The sequence below is a fragment of the Xyrauchen texanus genome, chromosome 3, assembly GCF_025860055.1.
Source record: "Xyrauchen texanus isolate HMW12.3.18 chromosome 3, RBS_HiC_50CHRs, whole genome shotgun sequence".
NCBI classification, from domain to species: domain Eukaryota; kingdom Metazoa; phylum Chordata; class Actinopteri; order Cypriniformes; family Catostomidae; genus Xyrauchen; species Xyrauchen texanus.
In genome coordinates this window covers 17,770,727-17,796,651 of record NC_068278.1, presented here as the reverse complement: position 1 = coordinate 17,796,651, position 25,925 = coordinate 17,770,727, and the positions used below count along the sequence as shown (strand labels likewise).

The 25,925-nt window shown below is 35.9% G+C and overlaps 2 protein-coding genes across 4 annotated transcripts in view; one reads left to right on the top strand and one right to left on the bottom strand.

Moving 5' to 3' along the window:
• The window catches only part of rxrab (retinoid x receptor, alpha b), a 106,912-nt gene extending 89,715 nt beyond the window's left edge, over positions 1–17,197 (top strand). Inside the window, exons 6-12 of one of the 2 annotated variants that reach the window (XM_052108310.1) lie at positions 1,936–1,965; positions 4,534–4,697; positions 8,407–8,536; positions 9,493–9,625; positions 11,268–11,359; positions 12,243–12,348; positions 14,947–17,197. In XM_052108310.1, the coding sequence (XP_051964270.1) occupies positions 1,936–1,965; positions 4,534–4,697; positions 8,407–8,536; positions 9,493–9,625; positions 11,268–11,359; positions 12,243–12,348; positions 14,947–15,094 (803 nt within the window). In that variant the 3' untranslated portion in view covers positions 15,095–17,197. The remainder of the gene's footprint in view (positions 1–1,935; positions 1,966–4,533; positions 4,698–8,406; positions 8,537–9,492; positions 9,626–11,267; positions 11,360–12,242; positions 12,349–14,946) is intronic. The other variant, XM_052108318.1, reaches the window with a different exon arrangement.
• A 680-nt stretch (positions 17,198–17,877) lies between these two features.
• LOC127630692 (WD repeat-containing protein 5-like) lies at positions 17,878–24,747 on the bottom strand. Of its 2 annotated transcripts, none has more exons than XM_052108368.1 (14): positions 24,626–24,747; positions 23,975–24,077; positions 23,723–23,831; positions 23,565–23,638; positions 22,167–22,256; positions 21,974–22,063; positions 21,045–21,128; positions 20,902–20,957; positions 19,500–19,546; positions 19,155–19,230; positions 19,019–19,052; positions 18,838–18,912; positions 18,657–18,744; positions 17,878–18,533 (listed from the first exon to the last, which is right to left on the bottom strand). In XM_052108368.1, the coding sequence occupies exons 2-14, from the start codon at positions 24,041–24,043 to the stop codon at positions 18,433–18,435; spliced, it is 993 nt and encodes a 330-aa protein (XP_051964328.1). In that variant the 5' UTR covers positions 24,044–24,077; positions 24,626–24,747; the 3' UTR covers positions 17,878–18,432. The 2 variants fall into 2 exon arrangements, with proteins under 2 accessions (XP_051964328.1, XP_051964339.1); XM_052108379.1 differs by having other exon boundaries at positions 24,612–24,724.
• Between the last annotated feature and the right edge of the window lie 1,178 nt (positions 24,748–25,925).

Genomic DNA, 25,925 nt, shown 5'->3' with positions numbered 1-25,925 from the left:
GTACTGGGGTCGGGCTCCACAGGCTTAGTTCCCTTTTCAGGCAAAACTCTCCGTGATGTATTTCACGCGGTAAGATCCCCCTGTCGGCGGACCCCCATTTTCCTTGGGCAGCCCCGCTGCCCCGGTCGCCATGCTTTTAGAGTCCCCCCTCATTAGGCTGGACCTACGACCGTGCCATTTCCCATATACGGCTTCACAACCCTCGTGGTGTATTTGCCACATGTTACCTCCCCCTAGACTGGGCAGGATGTGGCCTCCGCAGGGTCTTTTCCCCCTGAAAGAATAGGACCAGGAAAGACTGCCTTCCCCGACGCATTTCATAGCGTTAAGATAGCCCTGGCCGCTTCACGTCCTATATGAGAGACATAGCAAGAGAAAAGACGTGGCTGCCAGGCTTGCTCCCATGCTAGTCATGTAGCGCCTGTCTCCCCTAAAACAAATTAATAGTCATTTTGAAGCATAGGTATAAAATCATGAGCAATCATATGAGATGAAGACCCCAGTCATATCAGTAAACTTATAAAGCTGTTTTTCTACATGGGATATTGGACACGTTCACTCTTGAATTAAATTAATCATGGCTGACTGTGTAGAGTGAATTTCTACAATGGCATCTGGAAACTATTGATTTTGAATGATGCTGCATCCAAGCCGCTCAGTGTCAGTGTAGGTCCAAGATGACACAAAGGCAAAAGTTACTGAATGCACCTTTAAGATGCTAGTTTAACTGCAACTGATTGCCCAAATTACCCAAATTTAAAACATTTGTAGTGCTCAGCAATATATATTGGATTTCATGATATACCACAAATGAACTTATTATCATGATACCATTTTATCATCATTTATCATTCTAATTAATTCATCCGTATAATGTATAAAGACACAGAGAGCAGAAAATACTAGGCATGCTTCTGGAGTGTTCATATGACAACATAGTGTGTGAGAGAATCGAGCAAGCAGTTAAAAAAGAGCCACTCTATGTCAGTGCAAGAATGTTTGAATTTTGAACTAATATTTTTGATTTTCTGCACACAATATATAGCATAGATTTAGCCATACATTGGTGAAGAACATTAGGGTAGATGCAAAAAAAGATGGGGAAAAAACAATACAATTTGCCTTGATCAAAATAGTCAGTAGCTGTAAACCTAAAGCCTACTTTTTCAGATTAAAATTGTAACTATACTGTATATAAATAAGCAATATGACAAAAGATAACGTGAGAGTTGGAATGCAGAAAGTGTGGAAAATGTGTTGTCAATGCTCCATTTTCTCCATAGTTAATTTATCTCGAGATGTCATTTTGCACACGTCACTCGTTAATTTAGCCTACCCTTTGTTTATATTTACATTTATTTAATGCTGGATAATATTTTTTACAAAATGTCACTTCATGCTCCTTGGATATAATTTTCTCGATTTAGATTTAATTGAAAACGGCTTGATTTTGTTTGATTTTTTGACCCATTAATCCTAGGTTTATAGCATAGCAAACGGCCGCCGCAATACCCAACAAGTTTATCGACAACTTTCGAACCAATCCTACACCCTTCCATGTACGGGAATATTCCAATAGCTTTAAAACATGTAAAAGTATTTTTCGGAATTATGGCCTAACCAGAATATGGACCTTAAAGAAATAGCTCACTCTAAAATAAAAAATTCTGTCATCTTTTACTCACCCTCTTGTTGTTCCAAACCCCTTATTACTTTTCTTTCTTCTGCGGAACAGAAAAGTAGATATGTTAAAGAATGTCATACAGAATGTGATCGTATGCCTTCAGAATACTTGCAATATGACGGATATTGTCATGGACGTCTTTTGTGACACTTTCGGGGGCTTTTTAAGCTCTAAAATAAGTCATCAACTGCTATTGAATGGAAAACAGAAAACAGAACATCCTTTAAAGCATCTTCTTTTGTGTCCCGCAGAAAAAAAAGAAAGTCTTACAGGACATGATGGTGAGTAAATAATGACAGAATTTTCTTGTTCGGGTGAACTATTCCTTTAATTAATAAATAATGTTCATGTCAGTGTTTATGAATATCACTGAATATGATGAAAGATTTGTGAAAATTAGAACAGTGTTTTGATTTACATATATACACTTTGCCCCTTACATTTAAGCTTCTGAGAATAAAACCAGACACAATGTTCTCCTGCAAGTCTCTCACTCTCTCTGTTTTTTGAGGATTGTAAAGCTAAAATAATTTCCTTTTGCCTCTCTCCTCACCCCTCTCTGACTCCTGGAGTAAATCTTTATACTTCAGTTGACTCCAACAGCTTTCTGCTTTTCCCACTCAAGAATTCCCCCATGATCTGCTAGTGGTTTCTGTCTAACAGAGAGAGAGAGAGAGAGAGAGAGAGAGAGTCATAAAAACAGGACTTTTATAGACAAAAGGAAAAGCTGAAATGTTCCACTGCCTGACAGTGAAGTAGACAGGACTAATTTTCACTGTTTTCAGAACACAGTGGACTGAGTTTGTGGTTAAGACCTGCTGCACCCCACCCACAAACCAAGCCAAACAAATGTATACACTTTGTACACAACACATAGACACACACACCTATGCATTAACAATTCAAAAAATTGATTGTTTTCAAGTGAAAATGTCTAAACCTCCCTAAAACAAGATACATTTACTCGAGAAGCAAAAATGCATAAGATTAGAATTTTAAAAAATATATATTTTAGATAACATCTTGAATTAGGTTTATTTTTCTTACCCCATTGTGAATAGTTTTTTATTTATTTATTTATTTTATTTTATTTAAAAAAAACAATCTGCTGTCCCCATTTATTGTAATTGCATGGAACTAGGCAACCTGTATTTTTTCCTTTTGTGTTTTCCATGGAAGAAATTCATAACAGTTTGAAACAATATGACGGGCTCTATTTTCGTGAGTGTGCAAAGCATAGCACAGCACACTACACGCTATGTCCATGCACAACGTCTTATCCAGTTTTCATGAGAGAGCTAATTCTAAGTGCAACTTTTGTGCCAGCGCAAAGTGAAAATGGGCGTGAGTGGGAGTATTTGCACTACTCTGGGTGTAGGCACGCAATCTGTGGGTGTATTGTATGTAAAGGAAGTAGTGCAAAGCGCAATTTGCTAATTTCCGAAGCATTTGGTCATTGCGCTAAGACGTTTCAATACAGCGTCTTAACTCAGCGCAAAGTCCAAATTCAGTTCCTCCAAATTCTGAAAGTACAGAACATCCAAAAATGTCCTTGACGATCGCCGTTGAAGCCGTTATTATATTATTGTAATATTTTTTTTACATTTGCTAGAGGTCATGGTTTATTTTTTCAATTATTATTATTATTATTTTTATTGTTATTGTTATGTTTAAGTCACTGCAAAGGGGGCTGGTGGAAGAAGGAGAGAGTCAAATCTTGGATTTGATATTGACCGTTATTTTGTTAATATTTTCTATTCGTTTGAAGTGTAATTTGAGTGTAGAACAATTTTTGGTAAAACAAAATGTTGTTTCAGTAAATGAATTACATTTTTCAGAATCATTGTAGACCAGTAGAAATCAACTGAGTCACATTTCCCATGTGTATAAAAGGTGCATGTCCCATTTAACAAGGACACCCAAAATAATGTAATCCATAATTTTTATTCTTCTAATTAATTGCGTACAGTCAATTTACACTACTAACTTCTTCTGAATGTACTGTCTTTGTTTATATCGCTTTAGCAACTTGTACACACAATTTTGCCAAACGCACTTGTGCCTAGACTTAGCGCACGCTTACATGAAAATACCAACACTTCATGGCCATTCCCATTGACTTTGCTCTTATGAGTTAAGGCATTGTGCTGTGCTTAGCACTTGCATGCTTAAAGTAGGGCCCGATGTCTGAATTAAAAAACATTTGTGAACAATTCCCTTAATGATATGTTCTCTGAAAACAAGTCTTAAAATATTACATTTTGCCATGTAAATTTATCTTGTTTAATTATATTTACAGGACAACAAGTCATAAGTACTGAATGAGAAAAATATGTTTTGGAGTTTTCTCTTAAAGACACATTTCCACACATAACTTCTTGCAAGGTGTGCCTGCATAAATAATCACTTGACCGAAAGTTTTAGAGTTTTACAGTTTTTTTGCCCATGACTCTGTACATGGAAATCATCTGCTGAATAGAAGCTTGTTCAATGCACTCAGTCATGCTTGCGTTGGACCATACCCAAATAAAATATACATATTTTAGAGAGAAGAACACATATTGTTAATAATGTTGCTTGAAACATAGGTTGACCTCCTCAACTTTGGGAACTGTCACTGTTGTGATTTATGTCCTCTGAAGTCGGTGAATAATGTGCTGGAGACATAAGCTAAATGTTTCCACAAAAGCAGCTCAGGCAGTTTTTCATCGAGTTGCATAAGAACAAACCAAAAGCAGCTGTGTGCTATTGTGTCCAAGGTCATGATTTAGTTTGTATATGTATCTGTACATGCAGTATGTGCCTGCACATATGCAAGCGGTTCTATTTTTTTATGTGCATGTTTGCAGCTGTTCAGGAGGAGCGGCAGCGGGCGAAGGAGCAGAGCGAGGGTGAGTTCAGCAGCTGTGCCAATGAGGACATGCCCGTGGAGAAGATTCTGGGAGCCGAATTGGCAGTGGAACCAAAGACAGAGACCTACGTGGAAGCCAACCTGGGCTCGCCTGCCAACTCTGTAAGCCAATCTCTCCCTCTAAATCACACTCTGTCATACAGTGACATTCAACTTATGGAGAACATTTGGCTCATTTGAATTGAGCTGTTTCAGAGTTACACTTCTCTAATGCACTTCACTGAACGCTAAATGTCAAGACAAAAGAAAGGTTCCACCTTCCCTGCAGATAGAGAGAAAGAAGGTACCCTTTTGGGGGATATCAGCTGTCGAAGTAAGAACCAAATCTGAAGGAAGCATTAGCTTCATGAGTATGGTCCAAAAGTAATGCTTAACAAGCAAACATTTACTTTGCCTTATTAAGTTGCTCGTCAATTGGCCTGTAACTTTATAATGATTTGCAACATAATATATGGTTTAAGTCGAATTGTAAGAACAATAGTCTGACCCTCGCTGAGGTAAGTGAGTGAATAGTTCAAACAATCTACTAAAGAAAGCTGTTGTGACATGCACATAAGAACATTTACCTTTTAAGTGCATAACATCAGTTCCACCCATCCAGTCGAAACATGAAACCATGAACAAAATCCCAATGGGTCTCAATGCAGGTGCAGTTTTACAAAGAGACAGAGACTGTTTCATCTCATATATGATACTGTGAAAGTGTGAGTGGCACTATGACCTGTACTGACTGTCAAAAATATGCAAGAAAGAATGGGACAAAACATTTTTTAATAAAATGTATACAAAATACTTTTTCATGGCCGGTATGAAATATTTATGGCCAGTACATTTTCTCGATTTGTCCCCATTTGGCCAGTGTGGCAGAAAGTTAATTTTGGACTCTGTCTGTCTGAAGGCTATTTTTAAAATATGATGGTCAGTCGCTACCAGATGGATTTTGCTACATAGCAATGCACTCTGGCATTGAAGGCTTCCATACAGACCCCTTGAGAGGGGGCATACTGCAGACGAAGGACATTGTCATGCCATTAGATAAAAGCCTCAGCCTAGCTCATTAACCATGTCAATTGAACACACTGAGGCTAATGCTGCATACATATATATATATATATATATATATATATATATATATATATATATATATATAATGTATAGTTGAAGTCAGAAGTTTACATACACTTTGGTTGAAGGCATTAAAATGAATTTCATATTAGCAAACTGTAGTTTTGGCAAGTCGTTTAGGACAACAACTTTGTGCATAGCATGAGTAATTTTTCCAACAATTGTTTACAGGCAGATTGTTTCACTTTCAATTGACTATATCACAATTCCAGTGGGTCAGAATTTACATACACTAAGATAACTGTGCCTTTAATCAACTTGGAAAATTCTAGAAAATAATGTCAAGCCTTTAGACAATTAGCCAATCAGCCTCTGATAGGAGGTGCTGAATTGGAGTCAATTGAAGGTGTACCTGTGGATATATTTTAAGGCCTTCCTTCAAACTCAGTGCCTCTTTGCTTGACATCATGGGAAAACCAAATAAATCAGCCAAGACCTCAGAAAAATCTTTGTGAACCTCCACAAGTCTTGTTCATCCTTAGGAGCCATTTATAAATGTCTGAAGGTACCACTTTCATCTGTACAAACAATAGTATGCAAGTATAAACACCATGGGACCACGAAACCATCATACCGCTCAGGAAGGAGACGCATTCTGTCTCCTAGAAATAAACGTAGTTTGGTGCGAAAAGTGCAAATCAATCCCAGAAAAACTGCAAAGGACCTTGTGAAGATGCTGGAGGAAACAGGTAGACAAGTATCTATATCCACAGTAAACCGAGTCCTATATCAAAATAACCTGAAAGGCTGCTCAGCAAGGAAGAAGCCACTGCTCCAAAACCGCCTTAAAAAAGCCATTCTACAGTTTGCAAGTGCACATGGAGACAAAGATCTTACTTTTTGGAGAAATGTCCTCTGGTCTAATGAAACAAAAATTGAACTGTTTGGCCATAATAACCATCTTTATGTTTGGAGGAAAAAGGGTAAGGCTTGTAAGCTGAAGAACACCATCCCAACCGTGAAGCACGGGGGTGGCAGTATCATGTTGTGGGGGTGTTTTGCTGAAGGAGGGACTGGTGCACTTCACAAAGTAGATGGCATCATTAGGAAGGAAAATCATGTGGATATATTGAAGCAACATCTCAAGACATTCTTAAAATATAGTAGTGATCCTAACTGACATAATGACTGGGAATTTATGATTAAATTTCAGGAATTGTGGAAAAACTGAGTTAAAAGGTGGATGTAAATTCTAACTTCAACTGTAGATAGATAGATAGAGAGAGAGAGAGAGAGAGAGAGAGAGCGAGAGAGAGACAGACAGACAGACTGTATCACACAGTTAAATCAATAACAGCTTGGAAGGAGTTTCAATAGAGATTGCATCCACCTGGACAGGTGGCCAGTCCATCAGAGGGCTGACACAAACAGACATACACATTTACACTCTCACTCACACCACAGGCAATTTAAAGTTTCCAATTCACTTAACCTGCATGCTTTTTGTTTGGACTGTGGAGGAAACAGGAGCACCTGGACTCCTGGAGGAAATCCACACAAACACAGCGAGAGTGCTACCCACTGAGCCACCATGCTGCCTCTTATTCAGGCATTGTTTAGAAAAATACGTTAAAACAGATCCAAAAGCACAATCACAGTTTCTACCTTCCCCATCCTAACCCAGTGGAAATGTGTGTTGCTTTGATGTTACCCTTTGAAATCTCAGTAGACTTAAAGGTCTTCTCTGTTTTGTTTAATTTAAAGGTACACTCAGTAACATTTGTCTTTGTGTCATCTTGGACCTACAGTGACAGCTAGTGACTTGAATGCAGCATAATTTAAAATCAATTGTTTTCAGTTTCAGATGCCATTGTAGAAATTTAGTATTCACATTCAGCCATGATTAATTTACCCTTAATGGAATATTCTGGGTTCAATGCAAATTAAGCTCAGTTGACACCATTTGTGCCATAAAGTTAATTACAACAAGAAAAAGTTTTCGACTCGTCCCTCCTTTTCTTTTAAAAAAAGCAAAAATCAAGGATACAGTAAGGCACTACATTCAAAACAAAAATTTTCACACTAAAATTGTGTTAACATGTATATAGATTTCATCTTTTGGCTATACTTTTGAAATAGTGAGGATTTTAACATTTACGGATTGGTCCCATTCACTTCCAGTGTAAGTGCCTCACTGTAACCCAGATTTGTACTTTTTTTTTTAAAGAAATGGACGGACAATTGATTGCAGACTTTGGTATCTTATCCTAAATCTGAGCACAGTTTTTGAGTTTGTAGAGGTCTCTTCTGAAACTCTAGATTAAAAACTTGAAAAGCAGAAGACTTTAGGAAAAACCTCCATTTGCTCCTCAGTTACATTTACATTGATGCTTAGGGAAGACACTTAAGGTGTATTAAATGTATACAATTTATCAGTTTGCGTGGTCCCTTTGAATCAAACACATGCCCTCGGTGTTGGTAGCCCCATGCTCTTCCAGTTAAGTTATGGGAACCCTTAAAAGCCAAGCAGGACCCACCTAGATTTGAACTAGGGTTTCTAAATTCAGAGATAGTGCTAACCGCTAATCTCATTGCTTTCTTTGTGAAATAATAGAGATATTAAAGAGATCTCATTTGTGATTTTTCTTTTCTATGGTAAGCCAGGAAACTCACTGACATATAGGTACTCTCTCTCTCTCTCTCTCTCTCTCTCTCTCACTCTCTCTTTCTCTCTTTCTCTCTCAAGCCTAACGACCCTGTAACAAACATCTGTCAAGCAGCTGACAAGCAACTCTTTACTTTAGTGGAGTGGGCCAAGCGGATACCTCACTTTTCTGATCTCCTGCTGGACGATCAAGTCATCCTCCTACGAGCAGGTGCGTCAGTAAATAAACACAGACTGCTTTTGTTTGATTCCTGCAGACATTGACCTGCCATGACCCATATTTGCTCTACATCTAGTCTTCAAGCTTTGGAGTTTCATCTGCAAAAATTTCAGCTAATTAAATAAGCATGTTTACAGTTATGTGGCATTGCGGTCTATTTTTAGAAGCATTTATATGGATCCAGAGATATGGTGGATGCAGCATTATGGCATAGCATCGATTAAAGAAATAATTCCATCTCATTATCTCATAGTGAGAGTTGTTATTCTGTTAAGCATGAGGGTTTCTACACAAATCGAGAGAGAATAAGAAGCTGGATTGTTCTCTGTGTTCACATGTTGCCTTTATTTCAGAAGGTTGTAGGTTGCCTGAGGACAAACAAACTCTTAATGTCTTTCTATTCAGTGCGAGTATTCAAATTCTCAGAAATGGGATAATACAGTAAATATGTGAAATTTTGAAATTATGAAAAACATTTTAAAGGGACAGTTCACCCACAAATGAAAATTCTGTTAAAAGTCATTATAAGACATTCTTCTGTGGAACACACCGGAGATGTTAAGCAGAATGTTTGCCTGAGTTTACATTTACCTTTATTTCATATTTTTTTTTTTTTCATACAAAGTCATATGGGTTTGAAACAACATGAGGGTGAATAAATGATGGCAGAATTTTCATTTTTGGGTGAACTGTCCTTTTAACATCTTGAAATGTGTTTGTTAAAACACCATGGATACATTTGTCAAATATTTTTGTTGTATAAGAAATATCCTTAAAACCTTTGAGTACATATAATTGAGGGCAGATTTTGAGCATTAAAATTAAATAGAATAAACAAAGAAACTTCACCTCCCATAATCAAATAGATGTGGTGCTCCTTTTCTTTTGTCCTTTATTTGTTTGTTTATTCATTAATATGCTTTCACGTTCATGTCCTCTGTCACTAGGATGGAATGAACTCCTGATTGCTTCTTTTTCACATCGTTCTATTGCTGTAAAAGATGGGATATTGTTAGCAACTGGCCTTCACGTCCATAGAGACAGCGCACACACTGCCGGTGTGGGAGCCATCTTCGACAGGTTAGTAAATGTCCAAATTTCCCAAGACTACCAAATAACTTAAAGTGAAAGTGTGTAAATGGATACTTAAAGTTAAAGTATCCATTGGTTGGCCAAATAGATAATCCCGCCCCAAATTCACATCATTGGTTGAGTCAATATTGCTATGTTGGTCTGGTCAGAATGCTGAAAAAAAAAAAAGAGCAATGCACCCAGAGCAACAGTGTTACACATTTCAGGGGTATCATACTACAAATTGCTTGTAAACTGACTATTATGATACTTTTTTTTGTATCTGGATATTGATCTGGGATAGGATAATGTATTTTAAAGGATTGGTTTACCCAAAAAAGAAAATAATGTAATACTGTAAAAAAAGGATGAGTTACTCCCACTCTTGTCATTTAAAGGTGCACTCAATAGTTTTTTCTTCATTAAAAAAGTTTAACCCTTAAAGTCATGAATTGTAATTTTGCAAATATGTAGAAAATCATGACACATTAAAAAAAAGAAAAATCTCACATTAAAATGAAGACTCCAGAGTCAGTAACCTTATAAAAGCTGTTTTTTTCTACATGGAGATGGTCCGCACATGAGGGCTGCCATGTTAAAATCACATGACCTGCCGAATAATACTCGCTTAATCTCAGTAACCATCCCGTTATTTGATACTTTCACTAATCATGGCTTACTATGAATACTATATTTCTACAATAACATCTGAAACTGAAAACTATTCATTTTAAATTATGCTTCCAAGCCACTAGGTGTCAGTGTAAGTGCAACGTGACACAAAGACAAAAGTTACTGAGTGCCCTTTAAAACCCATTTGACTTTCTTTTTTATATATATATGCAAAACACAAAAGGAGATGTTTTAATGAATACCTTAGTCTTTTCAATACAATTGCAGGTAATATTGACGGTTTTACCAAAGCCTGTCATACGCTTGGACTACTTTGATGACACTTTTGGGTCCTTTTTTAAGCTGTAAAGTGAATAATATAAACTTGCCATTGTTTTGAAAAGGCAGGCCTTGATATTTATTAGAACTCCTTCTTCTGTGTTCTGTATAAGAAATAAAGTCATACGGGTTTGGAATGACATAGGAGTAATTTTTGGATGAACTATCCCTTTAACATTGAAAAAGGGACAAATGTCACCTTTAAATTCAATGTCAGTACAGTGCATGTTCTCATTGTAGACCCCGTGGAAGATTTGTGACAACCATAGGTCATGCACACATGATTTTTTGAAAATAACCCTTATAATGACATTAGACTGCATTATGAAAACGTCCTTCACATCTTATTCTTGATTTATTGCATTTTTACATTAAGCCGTATGACAGTTTTATGTAGCGGTGTGATAATGTTTCACTGGCTGTTTGAGATATGCTGGTGTCCTCACTAATTAAATATATGGTGCCCAGTCAGTCTGCAGTTGAGATGAATGTGTCTTATAGGACATAATGGCTTTAATTTCCAAGTCCATATGAAAACTAAATATGAAGGCGGAGCAATGACTCATTGGGCCTCTTTGATGTGTTACAGAACATTTACTGGCATTTGTAAGGGTATGCTGAAGGAAAATGAATTCCCTATTAATCAGACTGGCTTAGGTCACAGCGAGCATAAAGATTTAAATCACTATTTGTTTTACAGAGTGCTGACAGAGCTTGTGTCAAAGATGAGAGACATGCAGATGGACAAGTCTGAACTTGGATGTCTGCGAGCTATTGTTCTGTTCAATCCAGGTACAGTAATATATACTTAGCCAAACACACACAAGCACACACAAGCACACACATACAGTCTGCATTTAAAATGCTATTTCAGTTTGATTAAGCTACCTTGCTGTTTGGTTTGCCATATTAAGGAATGTGTTGGAAGAAAGCCAGAATGAGTAAATTACATTCCTTTGGCTCTGAACCTGAGTATAGCAAGCTTTGTGTAATCACTATACTTAGCAGTCCATACGATATACCACATACTATTTTTTAAAACAGTATGTGAAACAATGTGCAGAATCCAACAATAAACATTCCAAACAGAGGAACTACATACATAGATTTGGAGTGTAAAGATTGCTTAAATTTTGGCAGTGTAATCAAATAATGGGCAACAGTAAATATTCCTTCTGTTTCATTTGTAACACTGGAAGAAAAAGGTCAAGTCGAGTACATTTTATTATAGGATACAGAAGTATACTGCACATTTTGGCAAATGTAGTATACCATATATAAATGAACAACACTCTTAGAAGAATGTGCACTTTGTTTTGGATGCCGGAACGAAGCATAATCATTCTATTGTGGAAAGAGGATTGCTGCTCCACTTTCGGAAATAGCTTTATTGACAGCCTAAAGCGTTTGATGTAAGCTAGCATTATTCATCATCACCCAGAAGACAAGATAGTCTTGAAATGCACACAGATGCAGCATCAAATAAAGTGCCACATATAGAATCATAACATGTCCATTATTGTATTTGATCATTAAATGCGGTGCTGTGCATCAGACTAGGTATATCTTTACATGCTAATTCCTAGTAGTTTATCCTTTGAGCTGACTGCATGAATATGACCTTATCTTAAATAGTTCACAATAATTTATTGTTTTTGTGTTTTTTAACCCTTAGACTCAAAAGGACTGTCTAATCCAGCTGAGGTGGAAGCACTGAGGGAAAGAGTGTATGCTTCTCTGGAGGCCTACTGTAAACAAAAATACCCTGATCAACCTGGGAGGTATGCACACCATTGTTGCCAACTTAGCGAATTTGTCGCTATTTTTAGCAACTTTTCAGACCCCTTTAGCGACATTTTTTCAAAAAAGCGACTAGCGACAAATCTAGCGACTTTTTGGACAAACCTTAGCAACTTTCCAAATTCCAAATATCGCCAGTACTGCAAGCGTGAGGTCTTACTTCCCCGCTGCGTCTGCTCTGTTCAGTGAGCGGCTGAGAGGAGCAGCACATTCCGTTGACTGCACGCCAGCGGACATAGACATGAATGAGCTGCGCATGTGCACGCTGTGTTAGCAGGAACCAATCAGTGATCACATAGCAGCTGCCTTCTCCTTTGTTTTAATTCAAAACATTTAATTTGACCGTTTTTTCTTGGCATGCGCTTATATTCACTACTAATCAGAGTTTTAGTTCATTCCGGTTCGGTTTCTGAACTCTCCGACTTCAGATCGTATATTTACAGACTCTATACATTTTACTTATCCAAACACAACAATAAACATTCTTCAAACTCATAAACATGTAACGTTAGTTCCGTTCCGTTCCGTTGTCTAACAGAAAATATGTAATTGAGAACCGTTTTACTGGACATTCCGCTATATACTTATATAAAAACAGTATGAGCACGGTTTAGGGGAGATAACCGTTATTATAAACTGAAGTAGGCTACAGTACCGACAAATTAGGCAGAATGCAAATACAACATGATGACGGCATTAATATGCTAATGACGCATGACGTCATCTGGCTGACATTTAGCTACTTTTCGAGCAGGTTTTAGCTACTTTGCATTGAAAATAGTTGGCAACACTGATACACACCCACAAGTATTTTTCATCTCAAGGCTGTTTATGTACACATTAATATTTGACAGGTATAGATAAATGAATATGAGCTATTACTTATATATAAATGAAAGTAATAGCACTAAATTACGTTTTACAGATATTAAAAATAATGTACAGATTTATTGAAAGATTTCTCTACACACGATCGTAAGTTAAAAGTCAAAATGTTTTCAAAAACAAGAAATGGCTTTCGCAACCCATATGCTTCTATAATATGATGTATTTTTGAGTGAAACAGGAAATTCAATGAGAAAAAAATTTAAGGCGAGGCTTTATTGTTTCCATCAGGAATTGGACTAAATTATTTGGACCATGAAAAGTGCTGATTGACAGGGGATCAGAGGGGAAGGGTTAAATTAAGACGCATTGGTGATGTCAGTCAAAAAAGGAAATTAATTTAAGAGGTGGAGGAAGTTATTACATATTGATGAAAGATTATAAAGGCCTTTTTATTTTATTTTTTGTCTTTGGAATAAGCTATATTGATCAATCATTCATAAGACGTTAATTATGGAAGTAAATAGTGCCAATTTTGATTTCATGTAGACTGGTTATACATTTTCTCAGTATTGCTGACTACAACTCCCATTTCCTCAGAAAACAGCCTATAATTTTATGTTTCACATTATATAAGCTAGTAGGAATGACTTGCTGTTGTCATGTTCCTCTAAGTGGCATTTTAAAGGAATAGTTCACCAAAAAATGTAAATTTTCTCATCATTTACTTACCTCTTATGGTATGACTTTCTTTTTTTCTGATGAACACAAAGATTTAAAGAAGAATATTTCATCTCTGTAGGTCCATACAAAGCAAGTGAATGGTGGCCAGACCTTTGTTGCTCCAAAAATCCCAAAAAGGAAACATAAAAGTTATCCAGTGATTTAATCCATGTCTTCAGAAGCGATATGATAGGTGTGGGTGAGAAACAGATCAATATTTAAGTCCTTTTTTTACTCTAAATCTCCACCTTTCACTTCAAATGTGTAAGTGAAAATAAATAGGCGGCACCACTTGTGACTTTCAGTAAAAGTAAAAGAGGAGATTTAGTGTAAAAAAAGGACATAAATATTGATCTGTTTCTCACCCACACCTATCATATCGCTTTTGAAGATATGGTTTACGCCACTAGAGTTGTATGGATTACTTTTAAAATACAAAGGTCTGGCCACGATTATTTTGGAGATTACAGAGATTAAATAGTCTAAAAATATTTGTTTGTGTTCTGTAGAAGAAATACAGTCATGCACATCTGGGATGGAATGATGTTTCATTTTTGAGTGAACTATTCCTTTAATGTGAATTTTTGAAATCACACACCAGATAGTGTTGGACCGACATGTGTTATCAATATCAATTGCTGATATCTATACTTCCCTACAAAGCCAAAACACAGAAACTATGCCAAAAATAAAACTGAGGAAAATGGCTTTAACATGGTTTGATTGTCCAGCCAAATGTGGATTATAAAATAGTCTCTGTTTTGTCTGAATCTGAACATAGACCAACCATCTGTCACAGAACAGATCATATTCTAAGAGACTTAATTTTGGTCATAACTCAATTTTGACAGAATGTGTAGTTACTGCATTTTTCCTTTGCAGGGCAGTATATGTATATTTTGGCTGATTTATCCCCCTGGCTAATTTAATGGTCTATTAATATTCCCAGACAGTAATGATCTAACCTGTAAACACAAAGCTCTCCCAAACAATGCTAATCTGAACCTTTTCATACATTGATTTATGAACAGATTTGCCAAGCTGTTATTGCGTCTGCCTGCTTTGCGCTCCATTGGCCTGAAGTGTCTTGAACATCTCTTCTTCTTCAAGTTAATTGGGGACACGCCCATTGACACTTTCCTAATGGAAATGCTCGAAACTCCACACCAAATGACGTAAAGGAATGATTTTGTTCATCTTCACCCCTCTGAAAGCGTTTCACAGGGTGCCACTGTAAAGCAATGACAGAGGGTGCAGTTTCTGTACAGAACACTACAAGAGGCCAGCACGGGACACATCTCAATGGAGACTGCTTTGTCCAGACTGATAAACATATCACACTGCAGTCTTAGAGAGGATTGAACTACATGTAATTCTACCCTGGCATTTCATCAGAAGCATTGCGTAATCAGCTAAATACTGTGCAAATTTCACTACGGAATACCATATACACACAATGGATTTTTTGAGGTTTTTTTTTGTCCTAGTTTGCATGAACATTTGGGAGATCTCATCAAGTTCTATGAATATTTCTGCTGAAAACAACTCAAAGGTTTAATGGTTTCTCATTTATTCTGCCTTACAGAGGTCTACCTCTGCATTCCACTGAGTTCAACTCATATACAGCCAAACCGCCTCATCTCTGAAATAATTTGCTGTGAATTTTCAGATTTCATATGAGGATACAAAATTCCTCAATACCTCAGATGCACTTCTTCATACAAATGTCCTTAATGTAACATCACTGTCCTGGTGTGTCTGCCATTGGAACGTCTTGCTTCAGACTCTAGTGTTCAGTGTTAAGAGTATGCACTGATTTGATTTCCATATCCGATATTTGTGTTGATATAAAAGATCCAGGACCATAGTAAAATAGCTTTTTTTCTTTCAGGCACTTATTATTTGTATTTAATTTTTTTTTCAAACAGAGTTGACATATGTCAGTTACTAGAAGTCCATCTATGCGAGGAAGAAACTGCACGCTATTTCGATTCAGTTTGAAGTCCTTTTCTTTTCGGAAGAGATATATGAATAACAGAATGCTCTAAAAAAATGAAAAGCAGGTGTGCTTCTGGCCAAACTCACATTAGATGAAACTATAATGATTCATTGCAAGAATTTTGTAAAAACTAAAATATTGAAGATTTCCATTATGTTTTGCCTCTATAATTCAGCATAAATATGTATTAAGTATTTCCAAATATTTTCAATCATGTTTATATCAACTAATAATTCTCAGCAAGTGGGTGATCCTGATTTGAAAATATGCAATAAGTTAAAGGAATCCAGATGATAGTCTGGCCTCAGGGAATTATAAGGTTTGGGAAGTGCTATGTCTGCCCCCTATTGGAAGAGTTGTAGCATTGCAGCTGTTCTAATTTGCTAAATGAATTAGAGAAGAATTACATGGACATTTCTACAGTTTAAGTGTTTGTATTCATAAACAAAATGCTTTTCAAACATTGGAAAAAATAACCATTCTTAAGCCTCAGGTTCATACAAATGTGTATTTTATTGTATTTTTTTGCTTATATTGTCCAGTGTCTCCATTCTTTGTCATAACAAGGAAAAACATGAAATGGTAATACAGATTTTACAATGCCAATGCTATTGATGCATGAAACCTCAATTGCACATTGAGCCGATCTGAACCAGTGTTTTATAATGAAAGTGACATAAAGAGAATTCCTGAAGAATGTTCTGGTTGGTCTTTTTACATGCAGTTACATGGAAACTGGAGCTTTCAATAATTATGGAAAAATTGCAAAAGGACCATCAAAATTGTCATAAAGTGGTCCGTTCTACTTCTGTGTTATCTTGAGTCAAATGAGGAACAAAATGGAATTTAAGTCTGTGATCCACAGAAGAAAGAAGGTTATATGTGTTCGAAAGTGAGTAAATGAGGACATAATTTTTGTATTTGAGTGAAGTAACCTTTTAATTAAGTCATATTAGCGGTCATAATGCAAATGCTCTACTGATTTATTTAGACAACAGATTCTGGCAAAAGTCCATACTTTATGGGCCATACAACATGCTGACAATAGAGCATTGTCTAAAATGCATATAAGCAGCATGTACTGCTTATTTGATTGTTTTACAGGGCCTAACCTTATCAATGGTCAAATGTACTTACACTTTGACCAGGTAGAGATTTTAACCAACCATTAAGGAAGATCTGTGGAATTATGTTTGCTTATTCTGCTCTAAATGTTCTTATATCTTGGTGGCCTTTCATGACTTTAAAACATGTATGTTTCAAATTTGCAGAAAATAATAAAATATTCCTTACTGAGGTAAAAAAAAAAAATGAGCCAGGCACATCTTATCAGATATCTGCTACAATAATTATGTGCCTGCTGTCGTTCATAATTTTTTCACCAGTCTGCAAAATTTCCCTGTGAGACACCGACTCATCACAGGAATGTCAGCAATACATGAAAGACACGCATTTTAAGAGTTATCTGTTGGGACGTGTAATTTTATCGCCATATTACTATTTCTACAGTTCTTTGTTGTAAAACATTGTTGGTGTAAGTTTTAATTTTAAAGTGTAGCCATACCCTCAAAACCTGGATTGATGGAACGTTTACATAAATAGGCTTCTCCGTTCCTTTCATCGCACCCTCGTCTGAGAGCTAAGGATGGCTTTTTTTTTTTCAGTAAACTGAGGTTGATTGTGTATTGTCCCATTATAAAATATCTACAGTTCAAAAGAGGATTACATTTCAGACTCTAAAAATGACTTATGAGTTATTTATATATAGATGAGAAAATCTGTTATTTTCTTTTGAAATCATGAGAACAATCCTTTAATATAAAGTGTTAAACTTAAATGTGCTTCACAGCTTCTCACAAAGCATATCAAGTATTGTTGAAAGAGAATTCCTATGGACTCATGAGGGTTACAGGTGCAAAAACTGAATAATTCACATAAAGAGGAAAAAAATAAGGTTTCAGCTTCAAGAATTTAATGGAAATGTACCCAATTCTTAAATGCATCAAAGTCATACCTTGAAACTGAGGAGGCAAATTTCTTCTTTTGTATCAAATCAGAAATATTAGAAAATAATGCTTAGACACAATAAAAGCTTTCAAGAGACATTTCTCGATTACATAAATATTGGATAATTGCAAACACTTATAAAAAAAAGGCAAACATTCAACAGCAAAAAAAAGTCTTGAACAAAATAAAATATCTTACAGCATTTCATTTTTGGTATGTCTACCATAAGTACATCCTTCACCCAAAACAATAAAACACAAGATCTGACAAATGTTTACTCTTCAATAATAAATTAAGGTAAAGTGAAAAGATAACAGTAGGTCATTTCAGTAAAAGTACATTAAGGAGAGAAAGGCTTAAAGATGCATGAGATTGTCACTATTTGGAGCAGATAGGACCTGCCCATCTCTCAGATAACACTTTATGTGCTATCCAAAGCATTGTAAAAGAAACACATTCAAGTTGCCGCTCTGACGTCTTCAACAATGTCTTTGAAGTACTCTGCTTTAACTTAGCGATCACTCCTCCACAGTTTGATGGTCTTGTCACTCTCTAGGGACGCAGATGCAATGATGTTCTCTGTAGGGTGACAAGCTGTCGAGATCACTACATCTAAGGGAAAAGAAATACACTACATTTTCACAATGACTCATTTCTTATGTTAACAAAATGAAAGTTATAGACTGCAGTTTGTTTAGATCTGGGCTGTGTTCAGTTATGAATGTCATATCATACCTGTGTGGCCCTGTAATTTCTGCACAATTTCTTTGGTCTGCAAGTTCCAAATATACACCATGTTGTCTTCAGAGCCTGAGACAATCCACTGAATGAGAGCAAGACAGATTTAAGTTACACAAACTTGTAGAAAAACAGGAACTGCTATGAGATGCAGGTGAAATCGTTTTATAGAACCTACCTTTCCACCAGTCACGGAAAAATTGGCAAACACACAATATTTCTCATTCTTATGGCCAGTGTACGTTTTAAGGCACTAAAAAAATAATAATACATCAGTTAAAATAAAATTTTTACAATTAATTCAGAAGAACATCCCATGGTAAAATGTTGACCATTAGCAACCAACATTACTGGAATACCTTTCCTTTGCTGTAGTCCCAAAGCTTTAAGGTGCTTTGAAAAAAAAAGGAGAACATTTTTTTATTATTGTTCACACTTTTGAGTTTTACTGTTATATTGTTTCAGAAACGGAGTACCGAATGGGGATTCACTTACTTGTCCAGTGTTGCAGCTAGAATGTATTTGCCATTTGGAGAAAACTTCACAAATGAGACAGGAGGGTTGTCATCATCTGAAAATAAAGAACAGATCACTGTTCCATTAATACACTCTCCTTACATTAAGAGAGAGAGGCATTACATGTATTCAAAGAATGTACATCCTATGCACATCCATTCATTCAAACACACAAACACCATCCAACCATCTAGTAAAACAATATTCCAAATTTGTGGTTAAACATAAAGTAAAAAAACAGACTTTATCGCAATAGCCTAAAATAAAAATCTGTTGGCATGTTTGTGAGCTTTAACAGTATACAATTACAGAAGAGTCACATACCAATAAGTGTTTTCAGACATTGTCCTGATGCAGTGTCCCACAATCGACTGAAAAATATAGGACAACATCGATAATGCATAAATAATGTCTTCATTTTGGTCTTATAGAACCATGAGAAATGATGATGGCATACTTAATTGTGTTACAAGTTATTTTTGTAATACCATGCATAATACCATTGTCCCAACTATAACAGATTTCACTGATATACAGTACTGTGCAAAAGTTTAAGGCACTTGTGAAAAACTTTTAAAGTGAGGATTTCTTTAAAAATGTATGACAAATACTTTTCATTAATCAATTAACGTCATACAAAGTTCAGTAAACATAAGAGCTAAATCAATATTCGGTGTGGCCACTATTGCCTTTAAAACAGCCCCAATTCTCCTATTTACACCTGGACACAGTTTTTCTTGGTTGTTGGCTGATAGGATGTTCAAGCTTAATGGAGAATTTGCAACAGGTCTTCAATCTATTTAGGCTGTCTCAAATGCTTCTGTCTCTTTATGTAATCTAATAAAGAATCTCAGACTGACACAATGTTCAGTGGGGGGCTTTGTGGGGGACATGACATCTGTTCCAGGGCTCCCTGTTCTTCTATTCTAAACTTTTCTATTTGCAAAATTAATGTTTGAGAGTATAAAATATATTTTTCCTATTGACATACTAAAGTAGCAGATATAAATAACCATCTTAAGACAAATGTTTTTGGGAAACATCTAATGTGCCCAAGACTTTTGCACAATACTGTAGGTGTCCTGAGAAATCTAGTCTCTCTAGGCTCTTTAAACAGCAAGAACATTTTCAGGGGAAGTATTAGCTTATGCTGTGGTAAGGGCTGCACAATTATGACAAAAATCCTAATTGTAGGTAATTTCCTTTGATTGTGTAATTGCGATTAATATAATTAATTGATTACATTAAAATACTTATTTTGGAACGGGGGTCCTGGGTAGCTCAGCGAGTATTGACGCTGACTACCAACCCAAACACCAGTTATGAAGTGCATTCTGTGTGTGCGTCTTTTAATGCAAGAACAGAATAAATTAATAGAACATCAAAGTCTATACAGTATTTGAGCCACTGCTCAAATACTGAAAACAAAAACAAAACTGTTATTCAAATTTTGTAAAAATTATACACAGAAGTGAGCAATGGACTTGTGATTGGTTACCATGCTCAAACGCTGCAAAAACACATGTAAAAGACAAAATTAAATCATACATTTTCATGCAACACAAGTAGACATGTACTGCTTTAATGACACTTTTCACTATCAGTTAATTGTAGAAGCTGTAATTGTAATCATCTCTATTTTTGTCTGATCAATTGTGCAGCCCTGCTTCAACTCAATCAGAGAGCTCTCTGCTTTAATAGAAGTGCTTAACATGCAAAAACTTACCATAAACCATCATAGCTACTGGATACTATTAGAGAGCCATCTCTGTTAAAGTGAACCTGCAAACATTAGATTAAACTAACATGAACAACATCTGTATGCAAACAAAAACATAGTTGTAAAAAATGTAAGAAGTTGAAGTTTACCGCTGAGACTGGGTCAGAATGGGCTGGCAGAGTCTTAAGACACTTCCCAGTTTTTACATCCCATATCCGGACGCTCTCGTCAAACTGTCAACATGAACAAGTTTACAGTTCACAATCACTAGTTGACATACAGTATCATTGCAATAATTTTCTGACATCAGGGCTCAACAATAACGATGACCCGCTGTCCCAGAACCAGTGTGTGAGAGTTTGAAATGCACCTTATTTTGATCCTAACTCCATATAAATGTATTTACTAATGTTAATGAATAGCACCTTAAATGTACAGTGTTAAACAAAAATATACAAAATGTTTGATTAAAATGAAGCGAAGTGACCCACAGATTTGTGACTGTGAATGTTTATTGAAAATAATGAACATGTTTTTGGAACATCTGTCAGAAAACTGTTCCACAGCATTCATCCGAGTACTTCGTGTTTATCAGCGTGCCAATGCGCAAAACATTTACTAAATATCTAAAGCAGCATATCAGATTAATCTAGAGAAGCTACTCTTTACAACCAAATAGGTTTCAGTGAAAAAAATCTGAAGAGGTTTTGTTTGTTGGCACTGCGCCCATAGAAGCAGTTCATAGAAGCTGTGGGTCAGAAGTTTAACCCTTAAATGACTCCTTAAAAGTGTCCTGAACAGTATGCAATGGGTTTAAATTAATTTAAATAATGCATTGCGTATAGCGAATCCAAAATAGTGCGTACTCGCAAGAGGCCACGGGGTCGCACATGGATATATATTATATTATTTCAGGCACAAATACTCAAAATAAAATGTATCTTCTCTCTTGTTCAGGGCAAGTAACAATCTGATAAAAGAAAATTGTTGAGCCCTGCATATGCATATTTAATTTTATGCATTAAAAATAAAAATGTTGGGTCCTTTTATTTAAAAGTCTACCTGTCTGTTTACTTACAGATCCAGACACAACAAGATTTGACTGTGGGTTGAAATTACAACAGAAGACATAATTGCTGTGGCCTTTCAGTGTCTTCAGACATTTTCCCTTCAAAGGATAATAAAGAATTACAGAAAAAGAAAGTTAGGGAGAAAATATTCATTTGAATGACATCTATAACATCCGTTAAAATGATTTAAAAATGTTTTACCAAACTCATGTCCCAGATCTTTAGTGTCTTGTCATCTGATGCAGACACCACAAGGTTTGAGTCTGAGGACCAGGAAATATCTGATATTCCCTGTGAAATTCAGCATTAGTTGTATTCAGGTGATACAAAACACATCATAAATAGACACTAATGAATAAAAGGGCTTTTAAGGACCACCATCTCATAAATTATCAAATAATTCCTGAAAAAAAAAGGTCCTTGGGTGTAATGCAAAAACAAACACTCATGTGTCTCTCTAATATATCTAATGACTTAGCATATGAACTACCAATCAAAAGATTGAACACACCTACACATTCTTTAACTTTTGAACATCAACTTACTATCAATATTTTTTTTCTGAGTGACTATTTGCACTAGGTGGAGTATTTGGACTCAAATTTGCACAGAAACTGAAGACAAACTACGCCCCCAAGTGTTGCTGCATTGTTGCAGTGTGTAATGACATTGTCTAAGTGCTTTTTTTTCGTGCGGATGTCCCCCGATCGATTCTGCTTTGTATCTCACTTTTTCCTCATGCTGTTTTGATGTTTCCACTCTAAATATACTAATAACAAATTAAAATTAATATAAAGGGTATAAAGGTTTGGTCATGGTAAAGGTTGAGGAGCAGAGAGGAAGGTTTGATCTGGGTAAAATTATCCATGGTTTTACTATAGTAATATTGTAGTAACCATATTTTTTGGCAGAAGCCATTGTTTGTAGGCAATTAACCATGTTGTTACTACAGTTATATGGTGTTAATATAGTAACCATGTTTAATTTTGTGGTTACTATTATTTTACTACAAAATATCATGGTGATACTATGGTTACTGTGGTAAAGCCATGGCAAATTTAAGGTAAGGTTACAGTAAGGTTTAGGGGTAGGGGTTAGTGTAGGGTGTCTGTGGCACTAAATAAACAAACATACTTCAGTGATGCTGTATATAAATTTTTAATCAGGAGCACAAATAACATCTAACACTATCTGAACTTAGCGCTAAGAAGATGCTTTTTGTTGCTATTTACACAGTGTAAATAGCATTTATTGCTATTCGCACTTTGTGCAAATAGCCTCTGCCTAATTTTTTTTTTATTAAAATTTCAGTTTTGTAAAGAACTTTTTTAGTAGGCACAATTTATATTTTGTCTACAAAACTAAATTCAAGCATATTAGCATATGCATTTAGATCATAACATTTCTAAGAGAGTTAGACATTTAAATTAAGTCAAGTGTGTCCAAACCTTTGACTGATAGTGTAAGTCAGCAGACAATAAGAAAATCACAAGAGACCAAATGCTGCTGCATTTATAATTGATTGAACTTTGACATTGAAATTGAACTTAAAAATAAGGCAATGAGAAAATTACCTAATTAGAATAAAATAAAACTTACAAGTTTATGTCCTGAAAGAGACTTCTCAAATTTTCCATCATAAGCACCCCATAGTTTGATGAGCTTGTCTGCCGCTAAAAAAGAAGAAAAAAAGAAAATAGTTTTTTTTTGTAGGCAACAATATTTTAGCACAACACAGACAAACAAATCCCTCTTACATGAACTGGCCAACCATTCACCACTAGGGCTGAATTTCACAGATGATATAGCTTTTGTGTGGCCTGCGAGAGTAAACTTCAAGGAGTAGTTTGGCTTGACTGGAGCAGACTGTTGAGAAAGAGAAGCATACGGATTATTACATGAATGGACAAAACATTTAACCAGCATCACTTGAAATCACTCTGATTCTTACTGCTGTTTAAATCTCTGCATTAATAAAAGGCAAGAAAACTGAAAGTCAATATCTGTACCTTAGAGGATGATGTCATTGAATGTGTCTTATGCGTTTCTGCATCTGGCTTCTTCTCCTCTGATGCCATCACTGCAGACCATGTGGATTAAACTACAAGGACTCTAAACGAGATAGAAAGAGAACAACAAGGATAGATCATAAAGTAATTGATTTAACACGAAGGATGGACGTACAAGATTGCAATTAATGAACGCCACAAATTCAGACGATTCTGCAAAAATATTACATAATAATAGTAAAGGTGGATAATTGGTGAGGCGTCTGAATGTAGAGCAAAAAACGTCCCTCCAAGCTCGTGCACTTTACAGCATAGGGCTGGTGCACAATGTGCAGGGCCTACCATGGGAGTCACCCAACTGTAGTCCAGCCAGTTCCTTCCTCTTACTAATCAATGCATAGGTTGGACGCGAAGTGGACATTGTGTGACGTATGATTTGGCAGCCAGGCACATTTAACTACGTTTAATTAGGTAATAACAGTAACTGTTGCTGTGGCCTCATCATGCACACAAGTCTGCCAGTACTGTCACTCACCCAGTTAGCATGGCTAAAAACAGACACAACAATCATTGCATTCAGCTCAAGTTTCCATATCACACGTGAGACGAAATACGAACAAACAAGGACATAACTTACTGGAAGGTTCTCACCTTAACTTTTTCTTTCAAGCGAGACACTGGGAAGAATAATTACAAAGCAAAATGAATAAAGTACGCTACAGGATACTTGCTGAGCCAAATAGAAATTACATGGACACAACTGCGCATGTGCGGCATTTAATAACGACTTGAGATTGTTATGAAGGAAGGCATCGTCGAAACCCATCTGGCTTCTCTTAATAAATGGCGTGAGCAAAATAATATGACGATTGTCTGATGGATATGGCAAAGATATCCACAGTCATAAAGGGAAAATATGTTAATTTTACGTTGTGCTTAAATTATATGGGAATTTTTTAATTGGCAACAAGCATATTTAACATGTTTAAAGTCAAAATAATAATTTAAATCAAAAGGTATCAAAATAAAATATGGCATATGGCAAGTTATAAAAAATATACAAAATTATTTTTACTTTGCTGTTTTACTTTGCTGTTTTGCATTTACCGTCTATAGAGTATTGCATTTGTTTCACCCAATAAATAAACACGTCAACCTTTCTATTGTAATAAATTCCTTAATTATTTATGGGACTTTTTTTAACAATAAAATGAAGTGGTCGGAAACAAACCTAATTTAAATGTTTTTCTCATAGAATATTACTATAGGACAGTTTCGCCGTTTTCGGACGAATAACAAACGGTGTTTTGTGCCCTTAAAGGGCACTGCAAGAAGGAGACACCACACGAAGGTATTTTTCAATCAAGTGAGAAACTCAAGCCATCCACGAAGGGCCATTCGTGGATATATATATATATATAGATCAGTGGCCCTTCCTCACACGGCCGTTATCGAAGTGTACATGCGATGATCACTTCGAGAAAGTAATTTAGCGTGTCCTCGAGACAAACTTTAAAGCAAGGTTGTCAATCAGAACATATTGCATGTTCAACCTCTGGGGCAAGCGCTATAGCCCTTTTATAACAGATACACTCCACAGTTTACATTCGTCCTCATACATAAGATAGTTGACAGACATGAGCAGAAAAGTACTCCAAAAACAGGCTAAAACCTGTGGTTTATTATTTATTATTTATTAAGACCTCTGGTGCACCAAATAACTTTCAGTGGAAATGTTCATTAATGTATTTTATATATATTTATGTACATATATTTTTATATTATTATTATTATTAAAACAACAACAGTAATCAATTTTATATAAGACACAAAAGGCACTGTTTGGGGGAATATTTATTACAAAAATTAAATTTATTTGCAACACAATTCCTGTTACATGACGCTGCGTCGTCATGGTAGCGTTTCAAGCTGATGATAAGGTGGAAGTGAC